At 42.8% G+C, this 16588-nt stretch overlaps 2 protein-coding genes across 6 annotated transcripts in view; one reads left to right on the forward strand and one right to left on the reverse strand.

Moving 5' to 3' along the window:
• The window catches only part of KIFAP3 (kinesin associated protein 3), a 74705-nt gene extending 66059 nt beyond the window's left edge, over window positions 1-8646 (reverse strand). For all 4 annotated transcript variants that reach the window (XM_049809316.1, XM_049809315.1, XM_049809314.1 and 1 more), the window contains exons 1-5: window positions 8531-8646; window positions 3737-3868; window positions 2317-2471; window positions 1099-1154; window positions 455-596 (exon numbers count right to left, since the gene is read on the reverse strand). In XM_049809316.1, coding sequence (XP_049665273.1) covers window positions 455-596; window positions 1099-1154; window positions 2317-2471; window positions 3737-3868; window positions 8531-8562 — 517 coding nt within the window. In that variant the 5' untranslated portion in view covers window positions 8563-8646. The remainder of the gene's footprint in view (window positions 1-454; window positions 597-1098; window positions 1155-2316; window positions 2472-3736; window positions 3869-8530) is intronic.
• A 3164-nt stretch (window positions 8647-11810) lies between these two features.
• NTMT2 (N-terminal Xaa-Pro-Lys N-methyltransferase 2) overlaps window positions 11811-16588 on the forward strand; it is a 32101-nt gene continuing 27323 nt past the window's right edge. Inside the window, exon 1 of one of the 2 annotated variants that reach the window (XM_049809336.1) lies at window positions 11811-11888. In XM_049809336.1, the coding sequence (XP_049665293.1) occupies window positions 11811-11888 (78 nt within the window). Of the gene's footprint in view, window positions 11889-14970; window positions 15059-16588 lie in introns of those variants that run through there. The other variant, XM_049809335.1, reaches the window with a different exon arrangement.

The following is a 16588-nucleotide window of genomic DNA, read 5'->3' on the forward strand; positions in this document are numbered from 1 at the left end:
TATGGTGTGCAAGTGAAATACTTCAGTGATGCATCCACATTCGATTTAATTCTCTTAGAAACTGGACACCTATACTTATGTCAGCCTGCAAATACCATTTTCAAAGCAAGTTTCCTGATCTTCAGGATACAACTCAACATTCTCTTGTCTCCAGCAGCAACGCCAACTGAAGTTAATTTAGCATCAAAGTAACCAGGATTGGAAAAAACAGCTGAAGCCTATTGTGGCCAGGAAGATTGCTGTGTTAGACCCACCTAAAAACAGTCTAAGAAGCATCCATTCGTAGAGAGATCCAACTGGGCTTTGACAGCCAGCTTATTTTGTACTGAGAAGCAAAGGCTAGCAAACTACAGAAAATCCCAAATTAAAGGTGAACTACTTTTCCCTTGAGAAGAAAGCACCACAGATAAACAGCACAACACTAAAAGAAGTTACCATTAGGTTTTAAAATTACCATTGATAAGCAGTTCTTCCAAATTATCAGGATTCCTAGCCAGCTGCAGGATGAGGGCAGAGCCACGCACCTTGTCAGGAATGTCCTCATACAGTAACTCAATGTACTCATCCATGTCATTGATGTTGGCAACTTCATCAATCTGAAAGCAGTCATAAGCAAGAGTTTCACAGAGAGAGAGATGTCAATTCTACACAATTAATCACAATGTTATTCAATCGCAAGACAAAAGAGGGCATAGCTTTGAGTTAAGATCTTAGGAAAAAATAAAATACAAGGAAAAAAAAAGGCAACACATCCAGAATCAGTGCCAATGAACACCAGGAAATCTGAGAAGATTTAATTACAAAAAACAAAGGATGCTCAGACACAACTCCCTGTGTCCTGTCTGATGTTCCAGACCTCACTTGCTGTCATGCTGCGTGCTATAGTTGGAGGGAGAAGTATGAAAGTCAAATATTTTACCCTTTATGGAGATGATTTTTATTCCATTGTGCAGTATTTCCAAACAAAGTTCTTTGTTTAAAAAACAAGAAGCAAAAAAACCCCAAGAATTCAGCATTTCCTCTCCCTTCCTCCCTTATATAACTGCTTACTTAAGAAGTAAATGGGGTTTGCATTTCTCTTCTAACACCAATATTTACCTCCATTCCTTCAAATGGGGGTGGATCTTTTGGCTTACTGGATTTCTCTTTCTTTTCTATAAAGAAAAAGACATGGTTGCAGTTAAGTTATGCATATTCACAGACAAAAAACATACCCATTATTCTCATAGTAAACATTCTGGTTAAATCAAGGTCAAAGTCCTCTTGTGTCCAGCTGACCTGTCAGACTAACACAGCTAAGGTATGTCAGGTTTCTGACACTGAACAGCCCACAGGGAGCAAAATAAACCCTAAGATGCCTTTTGACTCCTCAGTCTAAATGATCAGTTACAGCCCAGTCAGCTGGGGAGACGGAGGGTAACAAACCTTAGTGCAAGCCCAGAGTGACAAAACTCACTTCCACAGTGAGACACTGCAGCAGCTTTGATTCTGCTTGTACACTGTGGCAAAGATGCCCTGTGATACACCAAGACACACATATACAGAATAAAAGAGGGTAAAACACCCAAAGCAGTTACAATCAAAGCACATAAAAAATATTAATCTTTGTTTTAAACTCATTCTTACCCATTAAGGTAAGAATCCAACTTGAGAACAAAGCTTACCATTTCATGATTGCAAGAAACCTTGCTAACCACGAGGTAATGCAGGATCAGATGTAGAATATGAAACTGTCCCCTGAGCAGAAAGTTTAAGATGAACTTAAGACATAAACAGGACCACCAAGATGCCAGGAACTTAAGACAACAAGAATTACCCCAAGCTGTCTGCTACACTGTACCACAGCTTGTCAGGATCTGAAACTCCTCACTCCAGCTTTACAGACAGCGCAAATTCAGCCTATGAACACTATCTACCCTTCCAAAAGGTGATGATGGAGATCATTCTAGGAAGATCCACATATAGTCTTTTGATGTCACTGCAAGTGCAGATGCACTATGAAGAGGCTGCACCAAATAGCGGAATCTGTACTTCAAGTCCTGCTAAAGCACAAGGCAGCCAGTAAGAAGCATCAATACTAAGTTTAACTAACCAAAAAAATAAACTTTGGTTGTTAAAAAGATAATTCCCCCAATCTCACTCCAAGATTGTAATTTTTTCCAAGTGTGATTTAACTATACATCTTCCCCACTCTAGTTATCTCTAGAGAACTCGTACATCCAGCAAGTTAGGACCTCAGCTAGAAAAACCTCACACAGTAGTTTTTCAGTGCTGAAGCACCCCAGTCCCAAGCTACTTTGTTCCTGGATTATTTACCTTTTCCCGCTGAGGCATCTCTGCGATTCTGCAGGTAGTACAACAGCTGTTCTACTTCTGCAAGTTTGGAGGGGTGAATGAGCTTGCATTCGTCAACCACCTTTCGAGCCAGGGAAGCAATGTCTGTATTTGCATTAAGACTCTTTAGCCGAATGCTGCAACACAGATAGGTCTCTCTTCAGTTTTTAAATTTTTGTATCTTCAGTCTTTGATTTATGTTTACACGATCATGAATTTCTTGAAGCAGAAATGATCCTGATGCCCTCAATGCCTGTGCCATGGCTTACAAAGGTAATGTCAAAGCAGTGGCTCTCTACAACTCCAAATGGCAAGTAATTGTCAAACAGATTTGACAGACCATAACTTGCCCATCAGCTGACAAGCAGCAACAGCAAATGCAGCTGTATGAACAGATCCCTTATAATTATCTCAGACACAGCAGACAGTAATATACTTGCAATACACCCAAAAAAGTGCACACAACTGCAAAGGCGTACCGCATACACAAAAAATCCAAAATGAGAAACACCTATAGGTGTTGACTACACAGGAAAGTTATTTTGCAGAGCCTGCAGATGCAATGTCAGGAGTCTCCCATAGCTCTAGCAGACCTGCAGCCAGGTTCACAAGCAACAAGCAGTAAGAAATCTCTGGGGGCATTAACAATAGGAGGGATCAAAAAGGAAGTCCACCACATTGCAGATGCAGGTTATGCTGATTCATCTGAAAACAGATGAACATTTCTGATATCTTAAAAAATTTGAGACAATTTAAGGATTCTCTTTTTCTTCCTCAATTATTCTTCCTACATGCACTCACACAGATAGCCACTTCAGCTCAAATTTTCAAAAATGATTCAGTATAGAGATAAAACAAACCTAGGAAAGGTTCAGACTTGCAGCCTGGAAACTAAAGTTACGATAGTTCTCTGGGCTTTTCCAATGGGGAATGTTTTAATGCTCTTGAAAAAAATACCAGGCAAAACTAAAATGCAGATACTATAGTGAAATCACTAGGAGGGGTGACAGATCAAAACAACAGGAAAGCCAACAGCTAGAGCATAAGGCTCTCAAAAGGTTCAATAGTATTACTTGCTTCAACATTAACCATCATTTGAGTAGGAACCAATCACTTCACTTTTCTCTACCTCAAGTTTCCATCATGTAAAATGGGAATAATCACTCTTCTTTACAAAACACCTTTAAGTACATGGATGGAAAGAAGTTCACAACATGTCTTTTAGATGTTAACTTTTCTAAGGACATGTTGTTTCCTGGCTTCTAAACCCTCTGCTAATCTAGCACTAAGTTTTACAAAGGTTAGAACATGTTATTTCTTACAGGCTGTTGATGCTTTGAGTTATTGAATTTATGACTCTATGAAAACCAGAAAAAGCTATCAGAACTTGCTATGACCTTACATTTTCTGACATTCTTTGCGCTCCCCCAGCATGGGGTCTCCCATCTCTCCCAGAATCGTTGCTTCCACTTCATAGTGGACAATGAGGGCTTTCTCAGATGGATGCACATCTATGTTGCCTCCTTTTACTTTCCTGCCGTGAAGAAAAAAAACCAGAATTACTGATTAAATTAAAAGCTTAGAAAACATACTAGAACATAGATCAGTAACAATGACCTGTTTCCTGTTCTATTCAGACCCTAAACCCAAGCACTGCCCTCCTACCACACTGTATTTCATTTCACACAGCTGTACCAAAGCTTAGAGCTAACAGCATATTCTTGACTATTGCTTCTACTACATACAGAAACACCCAAGCCATTGGTCAAGCCCTAATCACAGAAGTCAAGTAAGGAAGAAACAGGATAAATCTTTGATTTTAAGTCTCCCAGCTTTCTTAAGGAACTACAATCAGGAAGAACATGCATTTCACAGAGAAGGTAAATTTCCCAGTTGATTTCCTGTTACATTGTCAGTATTGAGAAATCTTCTGCTAATGCCATCAATCTAGTGCAGTCATTTACAAACGTAAATTTTTCCTCAAAGACTTTCTTGGCTAAATCTTAACAGTTAAAAAAATCTATCAAGAATGAATTACAAATACTTTGAATTTCAAATCAACTATTCTCCCCTGAAGCACAAACCACTTTGCTAATATTCTTCACATCATTGTGTCTGTTGCCAGGCTTGGGGGATTATCAGCCTTCTCCTCCTTTGTGCCAGCAATTCCATGTCCATGCAGAGATACAAGGGCCATGAGGATAGGCCATGGATAAAAGGCCATGAAGATACACCTCATTTCTGTTTTCAAGTGATGGCAGAACCACATCAAGAGAATACAGTTACACATTTCTGTCTCTGGTGGTAAAGCTGACACTTGACCCTTTCCTCCTAGGTACTGCCAATAGAGTAAGTACGGTCATGCCATAAACCAGGCTGCTAAAACACTGCAGATTAAAAACCAACTCCCTAATGTGGGTTTGTTTTTTGGTGCGTGGTTGGGTTGTTTGTTTGTTTTGGGGTTTTGTTTGGGTGTTGTTTTTTTTAAGACAGATTGTGGCAATAAACAGGTTTACAAGTGGCTTCACCAGTAGCTATATCAGCATAAATGGGATAGCAGCTAGGTCAATTAGACCAGGGAAAACTACTTCAGCCTCACAGAGCTGGAAACATTAGCAAATCTAGATGCAGCCTTCAGTGTAAACACTCTTCAGAAAACATCTGAAATGTGTGCCTCCATCTACCCAGCTACTATGGTGGCTGCTCTCCCTTCTGCAGAATACAACTGCAAAAAATACCTTTTTCTTGAGATACAGCTGCCCAAAAACCCCACAAACCACAGAAAGGTCTGCTGTGGGAAATGAAGAGTCTAGTTCAACTACCAGCCTTACAAGGACATAAAACTACCAGGCAAACAAATATAGCTCACTGCTAAAGAACAACACCTTCCTTGATGAGATTGTAGCAGAACTCCATTTATCACTTAAGATTTTTTGAAGAGACTTGTGGGGTTTTTTCCTTTAACAGTATTTTGAGAAACAGATGCATCTTTACAGTCTGTTCTCACAAGGTCCAACCTTGCAGGGCAGAAAGGTTACAGCAAATTTTTTTCAAAAGAAACTAGCTCTTACTCCTAATCCCCAACTATATTTCCCCCATGTTTAGACCTACCAGAAGATCCCAACCACAAACACTGCTCCTGACAGCCAAACCTCTGTTAAGTGACAGCCTGGTAATATTTACAGATATAAAGAAAAGGATGGGTAGAGAACAAGGGGGCCTGAAGGAATTTGGTATAGTTTTACAAGAACTAAGCTGAACTAACAGCTCATCACTTCCAAAAGGATTAGATATTGCCATGTTTTCACTGTTCCTGGCAGTCACCTTGGTTCAGCATGAGGGCTCATCAAACTCTTTCACAGCCACTTCCAGCAATCCAACAGAAAACTCTTCATATTTTGGGCAGAGGGAGTTTTTCAATGTGTTACTGAATTAAAGTGCTCTATAGAAAGGGAATAATACTTCCTGTCTCAGAGCAGGGATAAAGAGGAAGGAGTGAGACCTCCTCCTTTTGGCAGCAGTAAACCACTGATGAGCTTAGCAACCAGCAGAACCTCAGCCTAAGACTGCTTAAACAGTCTCAGCATTTCCCATGTTTAATTTTTTCCTTAAGAGGGACAGATGGGTAAGCTGAAGAACTTACAGCTGCAGAGATCTTCTGCCCTCTCACAGAGATAATCACGCTCACTACTTGAGCTATTTCCTAGCTAATGGAGTCACAAATTCACATTCATGTTCCCTCTCTGAAAAATCTTACCTTGTGAACTGCTTGAAGACCTACACCTACACTAAAATGCAGTACCCAGCCTCTAAAGTTGTTTTCCATTTGGAAAACACTGCATTCAGGTTGCCAGCATCACCAAAAAAAATATATCTTTATTTAGAGAAACAATACCCCCTCGTATCAACAGACATCTACTGATTTTCTATCCATCTTGAGTTTGTAAGTCACTTCAAAAAACATTTAAAAATACAGACATTCTTATAACTAGTAGAAGCAGCAATGCACTCGGGAGCTCTCTCACACATCAGCCCGTCCTTTCATTTCACTGCCTGCTTTGTCAACAAGAATCCTGCTCTATTAAAGGTTTAAAAGAGGAAGGCCTTTTCTATAGAGAAAAGCTGTGCTAGCTGAGCTCACATAACCAAAGCTGCTGTATGAATATCCTTTATTAACCAATTCCTTCAGGAGGAAAAAGCAAAACCAAACTATCCTAATTACAAGTGGCATAAATTGCACACGTGGATAAGGCTGAAAATCCAATAACAAATCCTCACAAGTCACACTTGACAGGAGGGGGATGCTCATGGAGGATGACAAAGGGAAATGGGGATCAGAGCAATACCAGACTTGCACACAAGCCTGGTCACGTTAAATGGCACAGCGGACGTTCTTTGGTTTATGCTCCCTAAAAAGAGAAAAAATTAGGCTTGTTACAGGGATGACTACAAAAGAAAGAATATTCCTCCAAAATCATGTAAGATGGCACAAACAGATGGCTAAAAATAGGCACTGGTCGGTCTAAAGTTATAGCTATTTATTTAATTACAGTTTAATTAATTTAATTACAAATTTAATTTGATTTTCACCTGTTATTGCATTTATATGACAGAACTAATGTTCGAAGATTATCAAGAGGCTTTTTTCCCCCCACTGTTTCTAATTAAGGGTCTTAATATGTGGCATACGAGGATGGGCGGAAAAAAAAAAAACAAACAAAAAGGCAAAACCCAGATGGCCTAAACAGCAAGTTCTGCAAATGCTAATAACTGGAAAGGAAGTAAAAAAACCAACCCCCAAAAAAAGACCAGGAACTCCACAGAATTCTAGACGTGATGGAAAATCACCCGCATGGTAGGAGAAAGTGACACTGTTCACACATCACATCTCAACAGAGGCCTAGATGCCCTGACATATTCTGGGATTGCTAGCACTTTTGCTCTGAAACAACTGATGGAGATCCAATAGTTGCCTACTCAGGCCCCATTCTTTAGGCTGACTGGTCTCACTGCTGAACAGACAGATAAAGGCACCATTCATTCATCACATCTTTAACATCAAACCCAGATCACCAACTTTATACACCATGGTTACCTCTCCGGTCCATCCCAACTCCCAAACCATTTCATTGATCCTCCCTCATTACCTGTCCCCCCACAATCTGCCATTCAATGCTCTAACATCTCCTCCACACCAGTTCATCTCTCCCAGCTGCACCCTGAACCTGCCCTTACTGCCTAACATCCCCTCTCTGGTCCCCAGCCTGCCTGTTCCCCAAAGCAACCACCTGCCCCATCCCAACCCCTAATACCCACATGACCCCTCTCCTCCCCATTTCCTAATAGCACCTATTCTCCTCTCAAATTGCTGCCACCTCAGTGCCTCATCCCAAATGTACACCATAAAATGCCACCACAGCCATCCCCAAAACAGTGAATCCATCCAAACTACCACCTCCCCCCAACTAGTTACCACCAGCATGCCACCCATCCCATCTCTCAGCCTACCCTAAACCCACTTTATAACCTTCACTCATCCCTAACCCAGCCTCCCAGTCCCTGTCCAAGTCTCCTGCCCACCAGACTAGACAGCCACCCCCTAGCCTGCCTCAAATCTATCCCCCATTCCCAAACCACTCACCCCAAAGCCTCCCACCCATCTTCCTCCCCAACACCACGACCTCTAGCCATTTTCTAACCCAGCCACTCCTCAATCTCAATCCCTGCACCCACCTCATGACCTCCCCTCTCAAAACACTCTCCATTCTCACCTCTCCACTCATAACCTCCCATCCATCCCCAAGCCAGCCCCGACTACAACCTGCAACACCTCAGCCCCAAACCCCATCACCTCCCCACAAACCCTTCTTGCCCCCCTACCCCACAACCTCCCACTCAGCCCTCACTGCAGGCTAAAACGCCTCAGCCCCACAGCCTCTGCTCCCTTGCACTCCCCCAAACCATAACCTCCCACCCCCCCAGCCTACAACACCTGTCTCCCACCCCACAACCTGGCACACGCCACCCCTCACGGCAACCTGCCGCGCCTCGGTCCCACAGCCCCACGCCCAGCCCCCACCACAACCTGCCCCGCCTCAGCCCCACGGCCCCCTTCCATCCACCCCCCAACCTGCCGCGCCTTGGCCCCACAACAGTCGTCTCCCCCCCACACACCCTGGCCAACCTCCCCGGTTACCTCTTGAGGTACCGAGCGTCCTCGCCCTGCATGGCGGCGGGGCGGGGGGGGGAGGGGGGAGGCCTCAGCAGGGCGCGGCCCCGCAGCGGTGCTGTTACCAGGGTGAGCGCCAGCCCCGCCCCGCGGGCTCTCAGCACGCACGCGCCGCCGCCCCAGCCGGCGGCGAGCGCGCATGCGCAGGGCGCGGCCTCTCCCCGCCACCCGCCTGCGCCGGGTGCCGGCCGCGCGCGGCAGGGCGGGGCGGGTACGGCGCCCCCTGCAGGCGTGGCGGGACGCGTCGTCCCGCCGGTCCCGGCCCGAGGCGTGAGGCGGCCTCCCCCCGCCCCCGCCGGCGCTGCCTCCCCGCCCCGTCCCCGCCTTACTCGGAGGCCGGGCCACAAACGCTGCTGGCACCCGTAGAGGCGTCGTGCCATGCTGTGCCGGGGCCCCCTTTGGGTCCAGTGGGTGGGCAATGGCCTCTGTCCACTGTGGTAGGCAAGCTCCCCGGGCCTAGGGCCCTCGCAGACGTGGGGGTGTCGCTGACCGCCTCGGCACCCCCGCGAGGCTGCTGCCACCCCCCTCGCTGCCTCAGGGTTTGCCCCCTCCTTCAGAGGAGGGCCGGTGGGACATGAAGGGCTGCCGGCCCTGCGTGGGGCAGGCCGGACGAGGCTGGTCCTCCAACAAAGGTAATGGTGCTAAGGAATGCCAGGGCCCAGGTGTGGGGCATGGCCCTAGGTCCGTGAGCCCTGCAGGAGTCAAGAAATAGTCGTGCCCTTACAGAGACATCCACCTGTTAAATACGTGGTACTTCAGGCAGCTGCATGTAGCGGGAATAAAGGGACTTTATATTCCTGGTTGCAGTATTTAGGGGAGGATTGAAGAGGGGCTGTTGTCAGCTCATCTGAGCTGTCGCTTTTCCCCAGCACCACCTCTTAGCTGAGCCCAGCCTTAAGGCAGCCTTTGTCTGTAAGGTGTTTTGAAATACAATCTTTCTCTTGGGTCAGCAGCATTGTTGCTCACCCGCTGATGTGCAGGAGACGTGGGGGCAATAATGCTGTAGCTCCAGCCTCAGCCAGGTGGCTGGAAATCCAAAATTGTGTCAGGATATGTTATATTGTACAGGCAGCAACTGAATCCTCTGTCACTTTACCTTGCATCCCAGCCACTCTAAAGAACAATGAAACAACATCTTATCCAAGAGGTATCAGAAACCATCTTAAGGGGCTGTAGTTTAACTAAAGTTTGTATCAGAGCAGCATCCAGTCCTGAATGGAGATTCCGCTGAGCTATTTGTTCTAATATCCAGGATACAGGTAAACCACGCCCATCCCCAGCTGCCTAAGGGTCCTGGTGTTCATCTGGTTAGAAAGTAAATGGCTAACACATAGAACTAGAGGAAGCAGTGTCTTGTTGGCTTTTTGAACTCTCTCTGTACTTTCTCAAAATAGGATTTTAATTTCTGCTTGTATTTGTAAGATTCAATAAAACTGTTGTCTGGGATTTGCAGAGATTATTTATTTCAAGAGTTATCTGAGGAGTGTGGATTGTTGTTTGGGTTTCAGAATAAAAGGACAATACCACTTTGTAGCAGCTAACAGCAGTTGCATGTAAGATGCGGTGCAGATCCATGCATGTGTTGTTTTCTGGAATGCTCTTTGCTGGACTACAGCCCCATTGCGTACAACTGAAATGGCTGTCTACCCAGAGTCATAGGGGTAATACAGAAATAAATAATAGTCAGGTACCTAAGGTTCTGTTTTTATTGTGGCAAAATATTAAGAATAAATACTTAATGTCTACTGATCCTATTGAACAACTAAAAATTTTTATATTTTCATAATCTGTAACAAAGAAGCAAAAAATATTTTGTGGTATCCATACTGTGCCCTGCCTTTGTTTTAACAGAAAATGGAAAAAGAAAGTACCCTGTGAAATATAAAGTGCTACCTTAGAGAAATGAATTTACAAAGCATTGCTAGAACGTAACACTTTTGTTATTATCTTTATTCTGTTTATCGCAGTAATATTTTATATTAGTGACTGCCCTGAAGAAAAACATATGTATGGCTACCTGATCAGAGCAACAGTTCTTTAGTGATTTCAGCAGATCTTCAGATAAACATGAGCCAAATGTTAAACTCTGAAGTCGTATAAATAAATAGTCCGATATTTCCCAAGTACTAAGTACCTGACAATCGCCATCTATTTCATGGAGAATTTCTTTTTTTAATCTGGTCATATATGCCTACAAATGGAGAATAGTTACACACACCTGTGAAAAAGTAGGTCAGAGATTACAAGATGAGAATGATACGAAAGAATGTGAGACATGAAAAATATATGAAAAGGATCATTTATTGCAGTTAAGTGTGCCACGGTGGCCGGGGTAAAATTGGCTGTTTGTCAGGGCCTGAAAGGACAGCAAAGCCTGTCTCAACCTAACAGAGTCCAAATGAAGATACCTCAGCTTTGTAGCAATTGAGCCACAAGCAGTGCCGAGATCAGATAATTTTGTCTGTCAGTGACAACCAGTTGATGCTGGGTTTAGGAAACCACACGGTGCAAACACTAAAAACCTTGCATTGCATGGTAGATTCTTTTAAAATTAAATTGTAAAACAAATGCTTCCCGAGGTCTGCTTCTACAGCCTTTCCCTGAGCTGTTGATGTTTCTTTGCACAATTTTTTATATCCTGTTTGTTATAGTGTGATGAGGTTTATGGCATTATCACAGGACTCTGGAGTTTCCCCTCATCTGCATATTAGAAGCATACACAAGGAGAAAGGAGGAGTGCTATTTGTGGCAAAAGGGTGATTGAGTTGCAAAGAGAAGCTGGAATGTGCAGTATTTCTGGATTTCTCCTTTTATGTTTTGTTTGGGTGGTTTGGGGTTTTGGTTTTTTTCTTCAAGCAGTTCTAAGAAATACTGTTCTAGAGTCAGAAGAAAGGATTTTTTTTTAGTGAGGGAACATAAAGAAAAGTGGAAAAGAGCATGGGAGTTGCAGAGAAAAGCAAAATAGGAAAAGGTGGAGGAAGTTGCATGAAGAGAAGTTAGATGAGAGAGGAGTGAAGCAGGTGGGTAAACACAACAAGACAGACAGAACTAGAGTGTTCTCAAGTTGAATATATGGTAGAATGAGTGTACAAGAAATGGAAGACATTATTTTTGTGGACTAAGTGTAGATGAAGAAATTAACATTTTTGTTCTTTGCATTAAAAAAGTGAAACCCCTTTTTAATGTCATTGAGGAAGCACACTTTTATGCAAAAAAAATGAGATTCTTTTTCTTTTTTTTTCTTAAGATGTGGCCAGATGTTCCTAACCGGATAGACAGAATACAGTCTGTGACATCAGAGCAACACCTACCATACTGTCTCATGGTAACTTAGTTTTATTTCTTCCTATTTGTTCTCTTAGTATAAAACAAATTCATTATGACTGAAAAGTACTGATGCTAAGCCTGATTTTGAAGGCAAAGAAGATGTTTCCGTTGTCTTCAATGAGCTTTATTTGGGCCTTTGGTATATAATCATGAGACTGCATGTTGAAAATGCCTTGGGGCCTGATTTTTTCAAAGTTTTGCTGAATCCTAGACAGATTTTTTTATATCATTGTGAAAAAAAATCAAACAAAATAACCAACATTACTTTTCTATAGCAAATGGAATTGTTAAAATGTAATAGATTAATTTCTGTCTTGTGGAATTAAGAAACCAAAGCAACCCTGAGATTTGTAATCTCTCTATCCAAGATTGCATCTTGGTCTCCCATAGAAAGAATGTGGGTGGATTTCAAGGGAAAAATAGTGAATACGGGATATTTTCCTAGACATTGTAAAAATGAACTATGTATAAAACTCCTTAAGGCCTTTTATTAGCTATAATGAAGTACAGCAGTCTGAAAGGATGACTTTTAGAGAAACATTTTAAGTGATCAGACTATGCTGCTCAGTGGGGGACGGAGATGATGTTGTTCTGATGTGCTGTCACATAGTAAGTGATTGAACTATAGAGGTAGTAAACCCTGGGCTTAAAAGTTTATATTGGAAAGAAGAAGTGAGATGAGGCAAAGCAAAATCTGATATGCAAAGGGAAAGTCTGGCTTAACTCTTCTGGATGAAATTAATGTTGGGACACAGATCAAGGTGATTCTTGAATGCCTTTTTGATCAGCAGTGACAGGGACATCTGCGCAAGAGAACGGTGTTTTCAGTATGATACATGATCGTACTGGTAAATACTAGGTGCTCTTGTTATCCTTGAACACGAGACTTCACAAAATGAAAACAGGAGTCTCTATGGAGAGCTTGATTTGTATTTCATAGTATATCTAATTCAACAGTGACCTAAGTAAATGCATCAATTTGTGGCTCATTTAAACCAATGAAGAAAATTAGCTGTAGGTTTTCATTGTTTCAGATGTAGAAAGAAAAATCTAAAGATGTGAAAAGAAGCAGACCTCTTTATAGAGAAACAGAGCTTTCTTTTAACTAGACATTATAGAGCAAAGGGTATACTGTTTTCTCCCTTGGCTTATTCAAATCAGAATTGCTTACTTCCATGAAAGTGATCTCGTTTGATGGCTGTGTATGCTTGTTCACTTGGCTGAGTGAGTATATCCAGCTGGTGGTAAACTGACCTCTGCCATCTTGTGCCTCAGTGCTCCTCAACAGCTGGAGTGTTGTAAACTCTGTGTGTGCAGACTTGCGCAAGCCTGCAAGGCAGGAATACGGTACCCAAGCTCAGCTGCAGCTGGTGATGTGGCAAAGCAACTGTCTATGCAGACTTTCAGTGCCTGAGTTGAGACTTGAGGGTTGCTGCTTATGGAAAAAACACCAGTTTACTCATGTTCTAAGTAAGGCTGATCTAAGAAGTGTTGGAAAACATTAAATGTACCATAATGGTGGTATATTACCTTATTTTTTTCCTTAAGGGATCAACCCTTTAAGGGGGAACTTTGCTGTGAGGAACACAGAACAGCATGTTGTATATTTTCATAGAATTACAGAATCTTTTAGGTTGGAAAAGACCTTTAAGATCATCGAGTCCAACTGTAAACATAACACTGCTAAGTCCACCACTAAACCATGACCTTAAGTCCCACATCTACACATCAGTATGTTCTCTGTGTGTATGTTCAGTATGCATGGTGCACTAGAATGTGTGTATTTCATTTCTGCTTATTTTCTGACAAACAACCTGAAATGCAGTATCCCTATCCAAAGAGCCCATGATGTGCTTTCAGTTTGGGTTAATTTTAATTGGACTAAGGAAAACATAGAAAGATTAAATATAAAGGTGTCCATACAAGAGTGAGCAGATGGCCTCTCTCTGCCAATATCACCTTGTGGGCCCCAGTGACAGTGATGGAGATTTCTTGTGCAAAATCCTCGTTCTGCTGAACTCAATGAGGGTTTTACCATTGACCCCAATGGGGACAGAATTTCACCTCTTAATGTTTATTAGATGCAGCAGGCAGAAAGCAGACTCATAGCTATAAAGGCTATGACATTTTATGGTTCTGACTCTGCAACCACTCAAGCACATGCTTAATTTTGCCACAGTAATAAAGTTAAGCGCCAGCTTAAGTGTTTTCAAGAAGGGGTCTCCTTTACACTTGAACAAGTCTATATTTGATCATAAATCAGGAATTCCCCCTCTTCCTCATCCCTCCCCTCCAAAAGAAAAGGATTCTGCATGTGATCATCAAATTCTTTCTACTTTGCTCAAAAATAGTTGCTATTTTTGTCAGTTTTTGTCAAAAAAATCAAAGGGAGAGTAAGGAATGAGTACCTCGGCTGAAGTGGTGTTGCTCAGGTGACATTTGACTTAAAGCAAGTTACTCATTTCAAACAGATTCAAGACATCAGATATCTCAGACAATGGCTATTTCCTTAGAAAAAGTGAAGATTTTGCACAACACCTTACAGCCAAAATCTTTTTCATTAAGTTTTTTAACTACCCTGGGCAACAGTAGCCTTGTTCTTCTTATCAGGGCAAGTCCTGCTTGTTTGCAGACAGCAGTATTTGTTTCCACTTAATTTTAACCAAAGTACATGAGAAGCGTAGCAGAGTAGAAGCACAAGGGGAGGCATTTAAGCTAGATGAATTCAGACCTAAAATCAAGCATAAAATTTTAGTGGCATAACACTTAACCAGTGGAATAACTTACCTTCAGATTTATGACTGGATGCTTCCCCATTATTACCAGTCTTTATGTCAGGAGTAGATGCTTTTGTGAAACAAATGCTCCAGTTTACACAGACTCATAGGTTCACAGCAAATTGTGCTGAAGCAACCTCTTTCAGTCTATCCCCCTGCCACAAGCCAAGTAATTTGTACCCATATTATTCCTATCACTAATACAATCTTCAGTGATGTGCATTATAGTCTTCCTGGGAAATCTGTTCCAGCACTGAATTGCTGTTATTGCAAAAAAAAAAAACATTCTTTTTTTGTATCAAAGCTACTCAGTCAGCCCATGTTTTTCTTGAAGACCCATGCCCAAACCTGGGTACAGTGCTTCAGCTGAAGTCTTTCCAGCGCTGAATAGGTAAGAAGGATGACTTCATATTGTTTATGGTGATGAAGTAGTCCTTCCTCTTGGTAGTGATAAGGCTGGTCTTGATGCAGGGATCAATGGATGGGGGTCTTTGGTGTGTATTATACTGAAGGGCCATCTAGATGGTCATGGAAGTCCCTCCTGGTTTTAAATCTAAGAAAGAGAATGGGTGATGAGCATGCACTAAATTCTTTCACAGGTTCTGTTCTTCTGCTAATTTGTTTTATTTACATCGTGGTTGATAATAATAGAGGAAGTAGTCCACTGGATAGGGGTGATGTTGAGTCAGTTTTAGACTCATCAGGAACCCAAGCAGGTGCTGTACTTCTGTTTGATTTAGTGCACTTGCCCCTTCACCCTACTTGGTCTTCCCAGAACTATCTGTGGCAACATGGCTGGGGTGGAAACTGGAAGAATGTATACAACAGAGACAGTTGTAAGAAAAAAATGTAACTTATGTGACAGTCATCTGGGAGCAGATGACAAGCAGGATGCAGAGAGTGAAGGTTCATCATGGGGGCTGTGGCTGCCTTTCCCTCACAGTTAGGAGAGCCTTAAGGCTGCACCTGCTTGCTGCCTAGACCCCACCTCATACTCCACCTAGGCCATCAGTTCTGGGTGGAATGACATCAGGCAAGATATGTTTCCCTGAGGAGCTTTCCAAAATGTCTCTGACGAGCGGATGTGACTTGCAGGCTGCCTGAGCTCTGCAGCAGTGTGCATTCCAGGTGCTGTCCTAGCCAACTCAGCACAGAAACAGCCAGAGGGATTGCTGGTTGTGAAACATAGTGAAGGAACAGCAGGAGAGTCTATGGGGTGCCTGGAAGGGACTGTGTCAGAAAAGGAAGGTGATGGTGTTCAAAACAAGGTGTATGGGGGGCAACAGGAGACCTGAGAGGTGGAAGGGAGCATGGGATAAAGAATATTTCTTCATCCTCCCAGCTGGACTTTCCAGCAGCCTGGAAAGCACTAGGGGAAGGAAGGATCAGGAGCTGGTCTGGCCAGCCAATGGGTAGGAAAATACAAGAGCCCAGGAGTTCAGCTCTGGTAATTACTATTTCTCATGAGCTTCTGGGTTACAATAATGGAAGTTTTACAATGCTGTTGAGCTGTGTGTTGAAAAAACAATCCTTCAGCTTTCAACTAATTTAGTTACCATCTGTAAGCTGTTTAGGTAATTCCCCTCATTTCACTTTCCCCATTTAATTTTGCTATGTATGCCTTTTCTTCATTACACCTCCTACATATGCATCTGTATGGGCACAAAGTAGCACAGAGGTGTGTAACTCAGGATTTCTCATAGAACTGGAAAACACAGTTGTCACTGATGTGCTTTGTGGGCAGACGACCATGATGCTAGATTACTGTAGCCCAACCACTGACTGTAGGCATTTTGCTGTGGGGACCTGTGGTCTGTTCTTCACACCAGTGTATTTTAGACAGACACAGAAAGTGCATAATACATAAATAAAAAGTGGTTCATCCCACAAAACTCCAACATTGGTGTTTGTGTAGGTGTGA

This window comes from Accipiter gentilis, chromosome 8 (assembly GCF_929443795.1).
Source record: "Accipiter gentilis chromosome 8, bAccGen1.1, whole genome shotgun sequence".
In the NCBI taxonomy this organism is placed as follows: domain Eukaryota; kingdom Metazoa; phylum Chordata; class Aves; order Accipitriformes; family Accipitridae; genus Astur; species Astur gentilis.